We start from the raw sequence: 15,091 nt of genomic DNA on the forward strand, positions 1-15,091 counted from the left end.
TTTTGCTAACACTTGTTAAAAGCACAGGAATCACTAGGTATAGAGGAACAGGGCACAGAGGTTTTTAAACAGCTCTCAGAATGTCCATCCAATTATTAGGACCTGAAAGAAAAGAATTAAAAAGATAGTTGTTCCCTCCAGGCTACTCCCCCCACCCTCAAGAAAAGTGACACAGACAACAAAGAGGGGGGGAATAACAAATAACCCCCCCAAGTAAAGAAACAAGCCGAAGGAATCAAAGCAATCATCAGCGAGGGAATACCTTTCTCCACAACTCTAACTCGGATCTCTCCTGGCTTGACAACAATGTCAGGCGGGTTCTTGACATCGCAAATGTAAGTGCCGTTGTCCCGGAACTGCATGTTTGATATACTGATAGAAGCATCTTTCTTGTTAAGATCTCCAGCCCAAGTGATCCTGTCTTTAAATGGTATGTCCTTTCCAGGGTATGGCTTTCCATTAGAGTAATAGAAAAACTGCAGGCAAGGAAAAGAGGATATAAGAACAATGCAATTAGAGATTACAGAGCTACCGTGCTTCTCTTGCATCATTCTCCCAGAATCCACTGTACTATACACAGCTAGTTTTGGAGACCTTTTTTAACCCCTCCTGCCTCACCACTTTACTCTGACTTGTTGTCTCTTGATCTCATAACCATGATACTTCAATCACACTACTGCAACGGGCTGCAAAGTTTGGATTTCTCTTAGTTTGGTTTTGTGGTTGGATTGCTTGGGGTGTTTTCTCCCTGTTCTGAGGGAAACAGGGTTTTGCCGACAAGGAGGTGGGGGGAAGAGCAGGTAACTTGGGAACAATTAAAGGACAGAACAGTTCTGGACCACAGCCATCTGTCTTTCAAGCACAGGAAGCCTGCTGCATCCCAGCAGGAACAGGAGACCAAGCTTCCTGTTTCATCTTTTGCTGTGTGTTGGTTGCAACAGCTAAATTAACATGCAATACTCTCCTACCCTCTACCCATGGACAATTTAGAACACATCTATCTGTTTTCCAGAAACCTTCACAGTGACTAAATAGAACTGCTTCTTGGGGTTTGGGTGACTAAGCTGCACACTGGCCCTGCACTTCCTAGGCACAACCAAAAGTCCTTAGAGTATGAATCGTTCAGTAAAGTATGAGGATGTGTACATTTCCTCTCTCTACCTGACCAAAACGGCAATTTACAGCAGCAGAAGGGCACAGACAACTCTGTGGGCTATGTCTACAGGACAACAAACTCATGGTTTGTTTAAACCCTCGGCTATAACCCTAAGAGAGGGGTCAGAGCTGTATTGCAGAAGCACATTCATTCTTCATTTCACAACCTGAACTCCCTTCAATTCAGCTTGTTTAAAGAAATGCAAGACACTATTCCAGCTTCCTTGATCCACAGCCTTCTTTAAGGCAAGCTGAAGTTCCTTGCCACAGAACAAACTGGCTACCAGCCAATCCTCTTTATAGAATCTGAGAATGTCAGAGATTGTCAGGGGCTGGAAGGGACCTCCCAAGCTCAACAATCCAATGCCCCTGCCAGAGCAGGATCACCTATACCAGATCACACAGGAATGCACCCAGGCAGGTTTTGAAGGAGGAGAAATCACAAAGTAAAATATGTCCTGAAGCACAGGCAGTTACTCAAGTCATTCCACGTTTAAGAGATTTAACAGGAGACTTCTTCTGAAGCCTAAAGCTGATTGTGCAACTCTGCTGTCATCAGAGGTTTCATTCAAGCAGAGATATGTCTATAACCAGGCTTGTGGAGGAGGAAGGGTTCAAGCAGGTGAAGCTTTCAGTCAAGTTTGCCTCACTACATGGCCACAGGATGGCCAGTGCTGATCCTAAAGAGGCACAGGACCATCCTTTTCAGAAGCAAGTACTTATCTCAGACATAAGGTAATCATGAGATTGATCTTCCAACTTAAGGCCCACCAATCCACGTAACTGACATGACCTGGGTTCAGAAGAACAAAAATATATATTCCTTCTCCTCCTCTCCCAGCCCCTCAAAAGAAACAGACAATTAACATCAGATCATCTCACCCTAACCCTAATCCTGCTCAAAGATGATGTGGTTTCCTCTCAGTTGTGCTGATGACTACATTCAGGTAGAATATCTAAATTGACTTAGTTTCCAATTAAAAGTTATGCCCTGAAGGTGCATTTCTACAATAAGAGATTTGAAGAGTGATGCCAAAAGGGAAGGACAAAACGGGATATATGGTAGACATTTCTATGCAGAGTGGCATAGATACAAACAGATGGCTTCTTACCCCCATCCTGTTCAACATTAGTGGGAAATACACCGTACTTTTGCCCAGCTGCTGCTTTGGCTTGCCAAAGAAAAGAGCTCCCTTATCAAAACTAAGTATTTACTCAGTTCAGAAGGTGATTGTTCAGACCTGTATATATAAACCAAGATGTCATATACTGTTTTGGATCATCTCTGTTCTGAGCATTGAAGGTCTCCTAGATTTCAAATTATCTCATGTCTGCAGCAGCAGGAGACACACTAACAGGCTGAGCAACCTGTTGTCCCCAGAACTTCCCCACTGCCCAAGAGTTCCTTGTTCTACTTCCTCTTAATTCTCACTCAGGGCAAGGAATAAGAGAGAAGCAGAAACATCACAGAGGTCAGACTCAAGTGTACAGGTTAGGCAACAGAGGAAGAGAACAGCTAACAACCTACCAAAGCTACTTTGCAGGCTCACACCTAAAGGATCTGAGAACACTTAGGATCAACACACAGGAAATAGGTGATGGCAATTATTAAACTATCCTAAGTTGCTTGCAAGTCTGACTTTTCACTTGTCAAATAGCTAAAACTCAAGGCTGTAACTACTTACTGATTTCAGCAATTAAATTCTGCTTAGAAACAAGGGAGACTGGTCTTATTTTAACCCCCTGCAAATGGAAGCCATACAGTATGCAAGCAGAAAATAAAACCCATGCACAGCACACAATGTAACACTGTACCAGGGGTAATTCAAATTCCGTGACTGTCATCATTCAGTGCACAGCTCCACAGCTCATTTCAACTGCAAGAGGATACAGAGCTCAGTAGAAGTCACTCATCTGCTTCCTACATGCTGCTGCCACATCAGCACTCCTGTCCTCTGACTAAAACCACAACCATATTTTACAGTCAGTGCACACTCCAGTCCTTCCAGAGATACAGCATGGCAATACTTTTAAGCAACTCTAAAAAAGCACCCCTAAAACCACAGTGACAGAGACACGACACAGGGAAGGAGGCTCCAAATCCGCATTCCCTTGTTCCTCAGAACCAAGACCTCTGCACATGTAACACAGCCTCCCCTCTCAGGTTTGTTCCCCTACAGACATTCCTTACTGAGATACGGGTTGCAGCTCCCTCTGGTTGAAAACTCCAAGAAACTGACGCTGCGCTGCTGATCACGTCCACGGACGTAAACGTACACGGAAGCTTTGCATCTGTCCCGTTCTCCACAAATATCTCCTCCGGTGTGTTGACCTCTACTGCTGATACTGTATGAGAAAGATACAGAGATGGAGGAAAAAGAAAAAGTGGCATCAGCGCTGTTACAAGCATCATGAAGTTCCTATCACACTGCCTGTAAGGGAAGAGACATGGAGAGCTCTTAGAACAAGGGCGTGAGCAGTCAGTGCGTTACACCTGCAACACGAACAAAAGCAGAGCAGTTCACTTCTTTCCGTGCATTATCTGTCACAGGATGTTTTCCATCCACAGATGTTTCCTCTACAGTTTGTGGAAGTCAACTCCATACCGAAGAAGACAACCTTTAAACTCTTTCCTACTAGTTGCCAGCAGACATTGTAATAAATAAGTGCCACTGAAAGGAACTAACATCTTAGACCCAGCTATTACTCAGTTTCCTCTCTGGCACACATCTTGTTTCTCATTTCCACATTTTCTCAGCTGTACACAGTACAAACAACTCAACGCTAGAAAGCTGAGGAGTAAACCTCTCTGGTTTCCAGCTGTGCCATCTGCCCTTGCTCTCTGGCACGCTACAAAGTCTTTGTTTTCTTGGGGAACATAACTTATGTGCAAAACTTCATAAATGATAACTCAGCTATAGCTCAGAAGTATGACAGTAGTTAAATTGTTTTCTACCACAAAGCTTATATATGATCAAAGTCCTGGGTGCAGTTCTGGAGCCCCAACACAAGAAGGACATGGAAGTGTTGGAGCCAGTCCAGAGGAGGCCACCATTATGCGCAGAAGGCTGCAGCAGCTCTGCTATGAAGACAGGTTACAAGAGTTGGGGCTGTGCAGCCTGGAGAAGAGAAGGCTTCAAGGAGACCTTGGAGTGGCCTTCCAGAATCTGAAGGGGCCTACAGGAGGGCTGGGGAGGGACTACTGACAAGCTCTTGTAATGACAGGACAAGGGGGAATGGGTTTGAACTGGCAGAGGGGAGATTCAAACTGGATGTAAGGAAAGGGTTCTTTGCAGTGAGGGTGGTGAGACACTGGCACAGGTTGCCCAGGGAGGTTGTGGCTGCTCTCTCCCTGGAGGTGTTCAAGACCAGGTTGGATGAGGCCTTGAGTGACCTGTCCTAGTGGGAGGTGTCCCTGCCTATGGTAGGGGCTTGGAACTGGCTGACCCTGGAGACACCTTACAACCCAAACCATTCTATGATTCTATTACTCTCCAAATTTAAAGGAATCGAGGTTAATATTGTGCTTTTGCTGTTGCTTTTACCACAGAGTAATGAAAGTCAACATGATTTGGAAAACCTGATGAATATACACTTCATCTGGCACCTTTAAACTGCAGACACGATCCCTAGCTAGATTTAAGCAAAGACACATCTGTACATTCATTCGAGTTTACGTCAAGTAACAAAGCCTGACCCTGTAGCATCACAGAGGAGTGTCTTTCCGTGCTAAGGGTCACATCCATATGAAAGCACATATCCTGTGGAGAGGTGTGCCTCTGACATGTCCCTGGTAACTCCAATGTAAGCCATGATTTTCTGCATAGAGATAGTGCAAGTAATCTGCTTCTGATCATACCTCTGTTTCTGTGCAAGAATACCTTTAATTCATAGAATCATATAATCAAGCAGGTGGGAAGAGACCTCCAAGCTCAGCCAGCCCAACCTAGCACCCAGCCCTGGCCAATCACCCAGACCATGGCACTAAGTGCCCCAGACAGTCTCTTCTTGAACACCTCCAGGGACAGTGGATCCACCACCTCCCTGGGCAGCCCATTCCAATGCCAATCACTCTCTCTGCCAGGAACTTCCTAACAACATCCAGCCTAGACCTGCCCTGGCACAGCTTGAGACTGTGTCCCCTTCTTCTGTTGCTGGGTGCCTGGCAGAAGAGCCCAACCCCACCTGGCTACAGCCTCTCTTCAGGTAGTTGCAGACAGCAATGAGCTCTGCCCTGAGCCTCCTCTTCTGCAGGCTGCACACCCCCAGCTCCCTCAGCCTCTCCCCACAGGGCTGCGCTTCAGGCCCCACACCAGCTTCTTGCCCTCTCTGGACACCTTCCAGCAGCTCAACATCTCTCCTGAACCTCTTTTGGCCTGCTGGACACACTCTTCCTAATGCAGCCCACGATACCACTAGCCCTCTTGGCCACAAAGACTGTGCCATAGATAGTTTATTGTTCACCAGAACTCACAGTATCATCAGGGTTGGAAGAGACCTCACAGATCATCAAGTCCAACCCTTTACCACAGAGCTCAAGGCCAGACCATGGCACCAAGTGCCACGTCCAATCCTGCCTTGAACAGCTCCAGGGACGGCGACTCCACCACCTCCCCGGGCAGCCCATTCCAGTGTCCAATGACTCTCTCAGGGAAGAACTTTCTCCTCACCTCCAGCCTAAATCTCCCCTGGCGCAGCCTGAGGCTGTGTCCTCTTGTTCTGGTGCTGGCCACCTGAGAGAAGAGAGCAACCTCCTCCTGGCCACAACCTCCCCTCAGGTAGTTGCAGACAGCAATAAGGTCTCCCCTAAACCTCCTCTTCTCCAGGCTAACCAATCCCAGCTCCCTCAGCCTCTCCTCGTAGGGCTGTGCTCAAGGCCTCTCCCCAGCCTCGTCGCCCTTCTCTGGACACGCTCAAGCATCTCAATGTCCCTCCTAAACTGGGGGGCCCAGAACTGAACACAGCACTCAAGGTGTGGTCTAAGCAGTGCAGACTACAGGGGCAGAATGACCTCCCTGCTCCTGCTGACCACACCATTCCTGATGCAGGCCAGGATGCCACTGGCTCTCTTGGCCACCTGGGCACACTGCTGGCTCATGTTCAGGTGGGTATCAATCAGCACCCCCAGATCCCTCTCTGTCTGGCTGCTCTCCAGCCACTCCAACCCCAGCCTGTACCTCTGCATGGGGTTGCTGTGGCCAAAGTGCAGCACCCTGCACTTGGAGCTATTGAAGCTATCCCCTTGGACTCTGCCCATCTGTCCAGGCGGTCAAGGTCCTGCTGCAGAGCCCTTCTGCCCTCCAACCCAGCCACATCTGCCCACAGCTTGGTGTCATCTGCAAACTTGCTGATGACTGACTCCATGCCCTCATCCAGATCATCTATGAAGATGTTAAAGAGGATGGGGCCCAGCACAGATCCCTGAGGGACACCACTAGTGACAGCTGCCAGCTGGATGTGGCACCATTCACCACCACTCTCTGGGTCCAGCCCTCCAGCCAGTTCCTAACCCAGCACAGAGTGTTGCCATCCAAGCCATGGGCTGACAGCTTAGCCAGCAGTTTGCTGTGGGGGACAGTGTCAAAGGCCTTGCTGAAGTCCAGACAGACCACATCCACAGGCCTCCCCACAGCCACCAAGCGGCTCACCTGATCATAGAAGGAGATCAGGTTAGAAAGGCAGGATCTGCCCTTCCTAAACCCATGCTGGCTGGACCTGAGCCCTTTGCCATCCCTCAGGTGTGCTCTTATCACCCCCAGGATAACCTGCTCCATCAGTTTCCCTGGCACTGAGGTCAGGCTGACAGGTCTGTAGTTCCCAGGTTCCTCCATCCCACCCTTCTTGTGGATGGGGACCACGTTGGCAGTTTCCAGTCTCCTGGGACCTCTCTGGTGAGCCAGGACTGCTGGAAAATGATGGAGAGCAGCTTGGCCAGCTCAGCTGCCAGCTCTCTCAGCACCCTGGCATGGATCCCATCTGGTCCCATGGACTTGTGGGTGTCCAGGTGGCTCAGCAGGTCCTGAACTAATTCTTCATGAATTTCCAGGGGAACACACCGCTCCCCGACCCCATCCCCCAGTTCAAGAGGCCTCTTGCCCTGAACTCCTCCCTCCTTACTGTTGAAAACTGAGGTGAAGAAGGCATTCAGGACCTCAGCCTTTTCTACATCATCAGTTATAGTGTTCCCCTCCTGGTCCAGTAAGCAGTGGAGGCTCTTCTGGCCCTTCTTTTTAGCACTGATACATTTATAAAAGTGCTTTTTATTATCCTTCACAGAGGTGGCAGCCTAAGTTCTAGCTGGGCCTTAGCCTCTCTCATTTTTCTCCTGCATAATCTGGCTACCTCCTTAAACACATCAGGAGAAGCCTTCCCCTCCTTCCAGAGGTGATACACCCTCTTTTTCTCCCCCACTTCCTTCAGAAGCTGTTTGCTCATCCAGGCTGGTCACCTTCCCCACCAGCTCATCTTTCAGCACATGGGAACTGCCAGCTCCTGTGCCTTCAAGAGCTCCTGTTTAAAGTAGGTCCAACCATCCTGGACCCCTTTGTTCCCAAGGACTGCTGCCCAGGGGACTTTGCAATAAGTTTCTTAAGCAAACTGAAGTTTGCCCTCCGGAAGTCCAAGGTGTGGGTTTTGTTGAAGTGCCTCCCTACCTCCCTGCATATTGAAAACTCCACTAACTCGTGATCACTACACCCCAGGCAGCCTCCCACTGTCACATCTCCTACCAGCCCTTCTCTGTTGGACAGCAGCAGGTCAAGCTGAGCTTGACCCCTAGTGGGTTCACTTAACAGCTGGGTCATGAAGCTGTCCTCCATGCACTCTAGAAATCTCCTGGACTGCCTCCTCTCTGCTGAATTAAGTTCCCAGCAGATTAAAGTCACCCACAAGGACAAGATCTGAAGATCTTGAGACAGCCTCCAACTGTTTGTAAAATACCTCCTCTGTTTCCTCAGCCTGGTTGGGTGGTCTGTAACAGACTCCAACCAGGATGTCAGATTTGTTAGTCCTCCCTCTGATTTTAACCCACAAGCTCTCAACCCCTTCATCCCTCACCTCAAGCTCAGTGGCAAGGAGTGACTCCCTAATATACAGGGCCACCCCTCCTCCTCTTCTCCCTTGCCTATCTCTCCTGAAGAGGCTGTATCCCCCCAGTATAGCACTCCAACCATGCCTGTCGTCCCACCAAGTGTCTGAAATGGCAACTATCTCATAGTCACCCTGGTGGAGCAGGACTTGCAGTTCCTCCTGCTTGTTACCCAAGCTGTGTGCATTGGTGTAGATCCACTTCAGCTGGGCTCTCGGTTCCTCAATTGTCCCCAGTTTCCTTCCCACTCTCTCCTTCTCAGAGAGAGTAATTGCCTCACCCACCCCCTTCAGACCTAGTTTAAAGCCTGCCTAATGAGCCCTGCCAACTCCAGTGCCAGGACTCTCCTGCCCCTCCTAGACAACTGCAGCCCATCAGGATCAAGCAGGTCTGGCTCAGTAGAAGTTCCCCCAGGTCAAAGAACCCAAAGTGCCGCTGCTGGCACCATCCCTTGAGCCAGCAATGTCCTTCTCCATGGAGCTGTTTTCCAGCAAGTCAATCCCTAACCTGTACTGGTGCAATGTGTTGTTCCTCCCCAGGTGGAGGATTTGTTCTTGTCGAACCTCCTTAGATTCCCCTTTGCTCAGCTCTGCAGGCTGTTCAGATCTCGCTGAATGGCCACGCAGCCTTCTGGTGTGTCAGCCACTCCTCCTAGCTTGGTACCAGGGGCAAACTTGCAGAGATTACACTTCATCCCCACACCCAGGCTGGTGATGAAGATGTTGAGTAAAACCAGACCCAGCACTTAGCCCTGGGGAACATCACTAGCTACAGGTCTCCAAAGGGACTCTGCTATTCACCACGAGCCTCTGAGCTCTATTGTTTATGCCGTTCACAAGCCACCTCACTATCCACTCTTCTAATCCATGCTTTCTGTGCTTCCCTGCCAGGATGTTATGGGGGACAGTGTCAAAAGCTTTGCTAGAGTCAAGGTAGACAACATCCAGTGCTCTTGCTGTACCTACCCATGAAGTCACACCATTATAGAAGGCTACCAGATTAGGCAAACATGAGTTCCTGTGCTAGCCTGAAGCTAGCTAGAATGTTTTGGTGAGAAGGACTAAATTACAGGTTGCAAAAGGAAAACAATGGTGATGTCTACTTCACTCATAGGTTTGCTGAGAGATACAAGAAGAAGAAGAATCAAAACATAGATAAGGGAGTTCCACTTCTCCTGCTGGGGAGCTCCGAGCTGCATCTCTCTCTCTAACCTCATCCTCAATTTCTCTGCCTTTTTTTTGACGGATCCACTTTGCTTCCAAACCCCCTGGCCAAACCTCCATTCTTCCCAGAGGGGTAGGGGGAAGTGAAGGGGCAGTTGGTGGCCCCTCCTGGGGACTCAGGTTTCTGGGAGGGCTGCTGTGTTTCTGTGTTACCTTTTACCTTGTCTATTTCTGTCTATAACTGTCTATACTGTAACTATCTGCTTGTGTGTTGTGCTGCTGTAAATATAAGCTTCATTCAATTTCCAGAGCCAGCTTAATCTGGGTGATTTCCAAAGTGTGGGGGGGCAGGTAATACTGAAACCATCACAGTTCCCTTTCATAAATCCAGGTTGGTCCTGAATGCCTTCTTCACCTCAGTTTTCAACAGTAAGGAGGGAGGAGTTCAGGGCAAGAGGCCTCTTGAACTGGGGGATGGGGTCGGGGAGCAGTGTGTTCCCCTGGAAATTCATGAGGAATTAGTTCAGGACCTGCTGAGCCACCTGGACACCCACAAGTCCATGGGACCAGATGGGATCCATCCCAGGGTGCTGAGAGAGCTGGCAGCTGAGCTGGCCAAGCTGCTCTCCATCATTTTCCAGCAGTCCTGGCTCACCGCAGAGGTCCCAGGAGACTGGAAACTGCCAACGTGGTCCCCATCCACAAGAAGGGTTGGATGGAGGAACCTGGGAACTACAGACCTGTCAGCCTGACCTCAGTGCCAGGGAAACTGATGGAGTAGGTTATCCTGGGGGTGATAAGAGCACACCTGAGGGATGGCAAAGGGCTCAGGTCCAGCCAGCATGGGTTTAGGAAGGGCAGATCCTGCCTCTCCAACCTGATCTCCTTCTATGATCAGGTGACTGCTTGGTGGCTGTGGGGAGGCCTGTGGATGTGGTCTGTCTGGACTTCAGCAAGGCCTTTGACACTGTCCCCCACAGCACACTGCTGGCTAAGCTGTCAGCCCATGGCTTGGATGGCAACACTCTGTGCTGGGTTAGGAACTGGCTGGAGGGCCGGACCCAGAGAGTGGTGGTGAATGGTGCCACATCCAGCTGGCAGCTGTCACTAGTGGTGTCCCTCAGGGATCTGTGCTGGGCCCCATCCTCTTTAACATCTTCATAGATGATCTGGATGAGGGCATGGAGTCAGTCATCAGCAAGTTTGCAGATTACACTAAGCTGGGGGCAGATGTGGCTGGGTTGGAAGGCAGAAGGGCTCTGCAGCAGGACCTTGACCGCCTGGACAGATGGGCAGAGTCCAAGGGGATGGCTTCAATAGCTCCAAGTGCAGGGTGCTGCACTTTGGCCACAGCAACCCCATGCAGAGATACAGGCTGGGGTCGGAGTGGCTGGAGAGCAGCCAGACAGAGAGGGATCTGGGGGTGCTGATTGATACCCACCTGAACATGAGCCAGCAGTGTGCCCAGGTGGCCAAGAGAGCCAGTGGCATCCTGGCCTGCATCAGGAATGGTGTGGTCAGCAGGAGCAGGGAGGTCATTCTGCCCCTGTAGTCTGCACTGCTTAGACCACACCTTGAGTGCTGTGTTCAGTTCTGGGCCCCCCAGTTTAGGAGGGACATTGAGATGCTTGAGCGTGTCCAGAGAAGGGTGACGAGGCTGGGGAGAGGCCTTGAGCACAGCCCTATGAGGAGAGGCTGAGGGAGCTGGGATTGGTTAGCCTGGAGAAGAGGAGGCTCAGGGGAGACCTTATTGCTGTCTACAACTACCTGAGGGGAGGTTGTGGCCAGGAGGAGGTTGCTCTCTTCTCTCAGGTGGCCAGCACCAGAACAAGAGGACACAGCCTCAGGCTGTGCCAGGGGAAATTTAGGCTGGAGCTGGGGAGAAAGTTCTTCCCTGAGAGAGTCATTGGACACTGGAACGGGCTGCCCGGGGAGGTGGTGGAGTCACCATCCCTGGAGCTGTTCAAGTAAAGCCTGGCTGGGGTGCTTAGTGCCATGATCTGGTTGATTGGCCAGGGCTGGGTGCTAGGTTGGACTGGCTGAGGCTGGAGGTCTCTTCCAACCTGGCTGATTCTATGATTCCTAAAAAGCATGTAGTCGTCCATGAGAACACTGCAGTCATCCAAGCTATCTCAACATGTCTCCATAACTACAATGAGATCATGGCTCTACAACCACACACAGATCCTGACTCCTGCCTCTCAGCACTTAAAATTAAGCGAAGCCCATGTTTCACAGAGAACTCAGAGACCACCTTTTACATATGCAACTTAAAGCCTTGCTCAAAGGAAAAAAAAGCTCACATGAGCTGTGCCACTTTCCTTGTCTTCAGGTTACCATCTATAAGGGGTGACCTCATTGCTGTCTACAACTACCTGAAGGGAGGCTGTAGCCAGGTGGGGTTGGGCTCTGCTGCCAGGCACCCAGCAACAGAACAAGGGGACACAGTCTCAAGCTGTGCCAGGGCAGGTCTAGGCTGCATCTTAGGAGCAAGTTCTTCCCAGAAAGGTTGATTTGCATTGGAATGGGCTGCCCAACGAGGTGGTGGAGTTGCTGTCCCTGGAGGTGATCAAGTAAAGCCTGGCTGGGGCACTTAGTGCCATGGTCTGGTTGATTGGCCAGGGCTGGGTGCTAGGTTGGGCTGGCTGAGGCTGGAGGTCTCTTCCAACCTGGCTGACTCTATGATTCTACACTGGGCAGCTCCAGCTGACTGGCTACAATGCATGGCCACAAAGACATGGGAGTGGTAGCTGGCCCTGCAGTACAGACCACCTGCAAGTCTCAGAAGCTCTAGCTCTGCCAATGAAATGGACAGAACAATGAAAGAGATGGAAAACACCCTGATCATGTGGCTACATCCAACAACCACTGTGGCTTTGTAGGAACTGCTCTCTCACCCAACCAGCACAGCAAGATGGAGAAAGGCAGAGTACATACCCCGAGGACACAGAAAGAGCACATAGGCACTGCAGGGATGGAAGAATTAAGCATACCCATTTAATTACAATAACCAAACCCAAAAGAAACAACCATCCATTAACTCTGCCAGTCAGAACCCACACTGTTCACTTCTCAAACTCACTAATGCCTCAGTTTGGTCATGTCATCCCTGTTCCCTTGGACTGCCCTGTCATCACTGCTCTCACTTTAAATCAGTGCAAGAGTAACACGTCCTAAGTGAGGAAAATTTTCATCAAGAGGTTGTATCAGGGCTTCCTTTCCCTTGTATGTACTCTATGAACCAAAAAAGTATTCTTTTGTAAAACAACTACCAACTGTTTATTTGGAACATACAAAGGCTTCTGGCAATTCAATGAAATTAACTCAGAACTGCTGCTCTTTATGTATTTTTTTCCAGATAATGGAGTAGAAAAGAAAAATAAAATCCATTGTTTCGAGTCCATGCCACAGAACAAGACTTCCTTTCAAGCATAAAACAAGCAAGATTCCCTCAGCATTTGTGGGGGAGGAAAATAGTCTGCACAGACATTGTCTGCTTGTACATGGCACCGACAGCTCCTTGCCACACACATGCAGGCAGCAGGTAGCACAGATCGACTTCATCTGAAGAAGTCACCGTTTTGGCTCACTAGCAATACAGGAGAGAAATGGAGCAACACAAAAGAAAAGCAACACAACTACCTTCTCCCTGCAGTCTAGGAAGGCAGGAACTATGTAATCTCGTACAGAGCACAGCAAGATTCATTTTCTACTAGTCTCAAATTAATGTTTTCCTTAGCTCCTTCTCTCTCCCTAGCCTAAGAAGAGTCCCTTACTTCAGTTGCTCTTTCAGTGTGCACCGCTTCCAAAAAACTGTTTCCTGCCTTTGCTCTCTTACAGCATGAGACATAAGCTTCTCAAATACTAATGTGACGGTTTGGAAGTGACAGAGAGGCCACATTGGACATCGACTCAGCCTTAGCTCTCTGCTCCCATATTTTCACTGATACAGTGGCAGTTCCCACTATCTTGAACTCTTTGGCCTCCTCTGCCATATCAAATCCACATGATCATGTCCAGTTCTAGCTCATTTGCTTTCCACATTTGCCAGGACCACATCCTTCTTCCAGCTCTTTCATCTACTTACATACTTTGGAGAGAGCTGAATTTTGAGTAATATGCAAGTCACACTTGCCTACTGCTCTGTTCCTCAAGCTTACTCAGCCTTAGTTCCTCTCAAGAGGTAACTGTTTATCATAAGAGAGTGTCTGAGAAAGACAAAAGCTTTAGGCAGGGGAAGTCTCCAAGGTATACAGGGCAAAGATAAACATTTGCTCTTCTCATATAGATCTTCTTTGATCCCATTACTCTGTCCAACTGCCTGTATCCCAAATGCTTCCCACTGAAAATCTCTCCTAGCCTTCAGCTACCTTAATTCTTTTCAGTGGAAATATGCTTCTATTTTTCTTGCCTACCATCAAAACTGCTGGGAAAAAAAGCCCCAAAACCCCAGTCCACCTGTGGCTCTTCAGCTGTTTCTTTTTCATTTCTAGCATCGTTAGAGCAGTTTTACTCCGACTACATTAACTGTCACCAGCTAAATTTTAGCCCCCACACTTCAATGAAAAGACTACATCCTAATCTTCTCTCCTACTCTCAAAATATGACAGGACACAGATACTTGGTAATTATCAACTTACTAATCTTACTGACCTTTTCTTATTGCTCCCATCACTGATCTTCATTCCTCAATGTTCTCTCTATTCTCAGGTCTTTCCTTAGTATGTTGTGTCAGGGATCTCATCTATGTGACCAGTTCTGCTCCCATCACTACACTGACTATTTGGTCTTGTGTCTCAGTGTGACATCTTTGTCAACACTAGGTTGTCAGCTCCTACTAAATGTGACTGCAGCAGAGCTGACTTCTACCCCACAACCCTCCACAACTGCATTTATCACCATGGACCTGCTATATCTCTCTCAAACTCGTAACACGTACAGTACAGTAGCTGTGGCTTTCAACTTTTCTGAGGTCAAGAGGGAGTCTCAGTAGCATTTCCAGCCACCTGCTCAGCTTACATAAGTCTAAAAAGTTAAGTTTGCATCATGGCCTGCATTATTGCAATATCCTTTTTACTCTGGAAAATAAATCAGTAACAGACCATTAAGTATTGCAGTTCCTGTAACCAAGCTGCTCCAAGGGTAACATTAACAGGAAGGCATAGTGCATACAAGATCACTGCTTTCTTCCATGGATTGACTACAGAAGCTGTAGCATTCAACATAAGCATGCCCAGAACAAGCATTATTCATTACACAGCATTGCCATCTCATCAACTTTATTGACTTTATAGAATCATAGAATCAACCAGGTTGGAAGAGACCTCCAAGATCATCCAGTCCAACCTAGCACCCAGCCCTATCCAATCAACTAGACCATGGCACTAAGTGCCTCATCCAGTCTTTTCTTGAACACTCCCAGGGACAGTGCCTCCACCACCTCCCTGGGCAGCCCATTCCAATGCCAATCACTCTCTCTGTGAAGAACTTCTTCCTAATATCCAGCCTATACCTACCCTGGCACAACTTGAGACTGTGTCCCCTTGTTCTATTGCTGCTTGCCTGGGAGAAGAGGCCACCCCACACCTGGCCTACAATGGCCCTTCAGGTAGTTGTAGACAGTAATAAGATCACCCCTGAGCCTCCTCTTCTGCAGGCTAAACAGGCCCAGCTCCCTCAACCTCTC

General features: G+C 48.8%; 1 protein-coding gene across 2 annotated transcripts in view; it reads right to left on the reverse strand.

The window, feature by feature from the left end:
* MPZL1 (myelin protein zero like 1) overlaps positions 1-15,091 on the reverse strand; it is a 50,952-nt gene that overhangs the window by 22,338 nt on the left and 13,523 nt on the right. For both annotated transcript variants that reach the window (XM_064152241.1, XM_064152242.1), the window contains exons 2-3: positions 3,347-3,501; positions 263-476 (exon numbers count right to left, since the gene is read on the reverse strand). In XM_064152241.1, coding sequence (XP_064008311.1) covers positions 263-476; positions 3,347-3,501 — 369 coding nt within the window. The remainder of the gene's footprint in view (positions 1-262; positions 477-3,346; positions 3,502-15,091) is intronic.

Source organism: Pogoniulus pusillus, chromosome 12 (genome assembly GCF_015220805.1).
Source record: "Pogoniulus pusillus isolate bPogPus1 chromosome 12, bPogPus1.pri, whole genome shotgun sequence".
NCBI lineage: Eukaryota > Metazoa > Chordata > Aves > Piciformes > Lybiidae > Pogoniulus > Pogoniulus pusillus.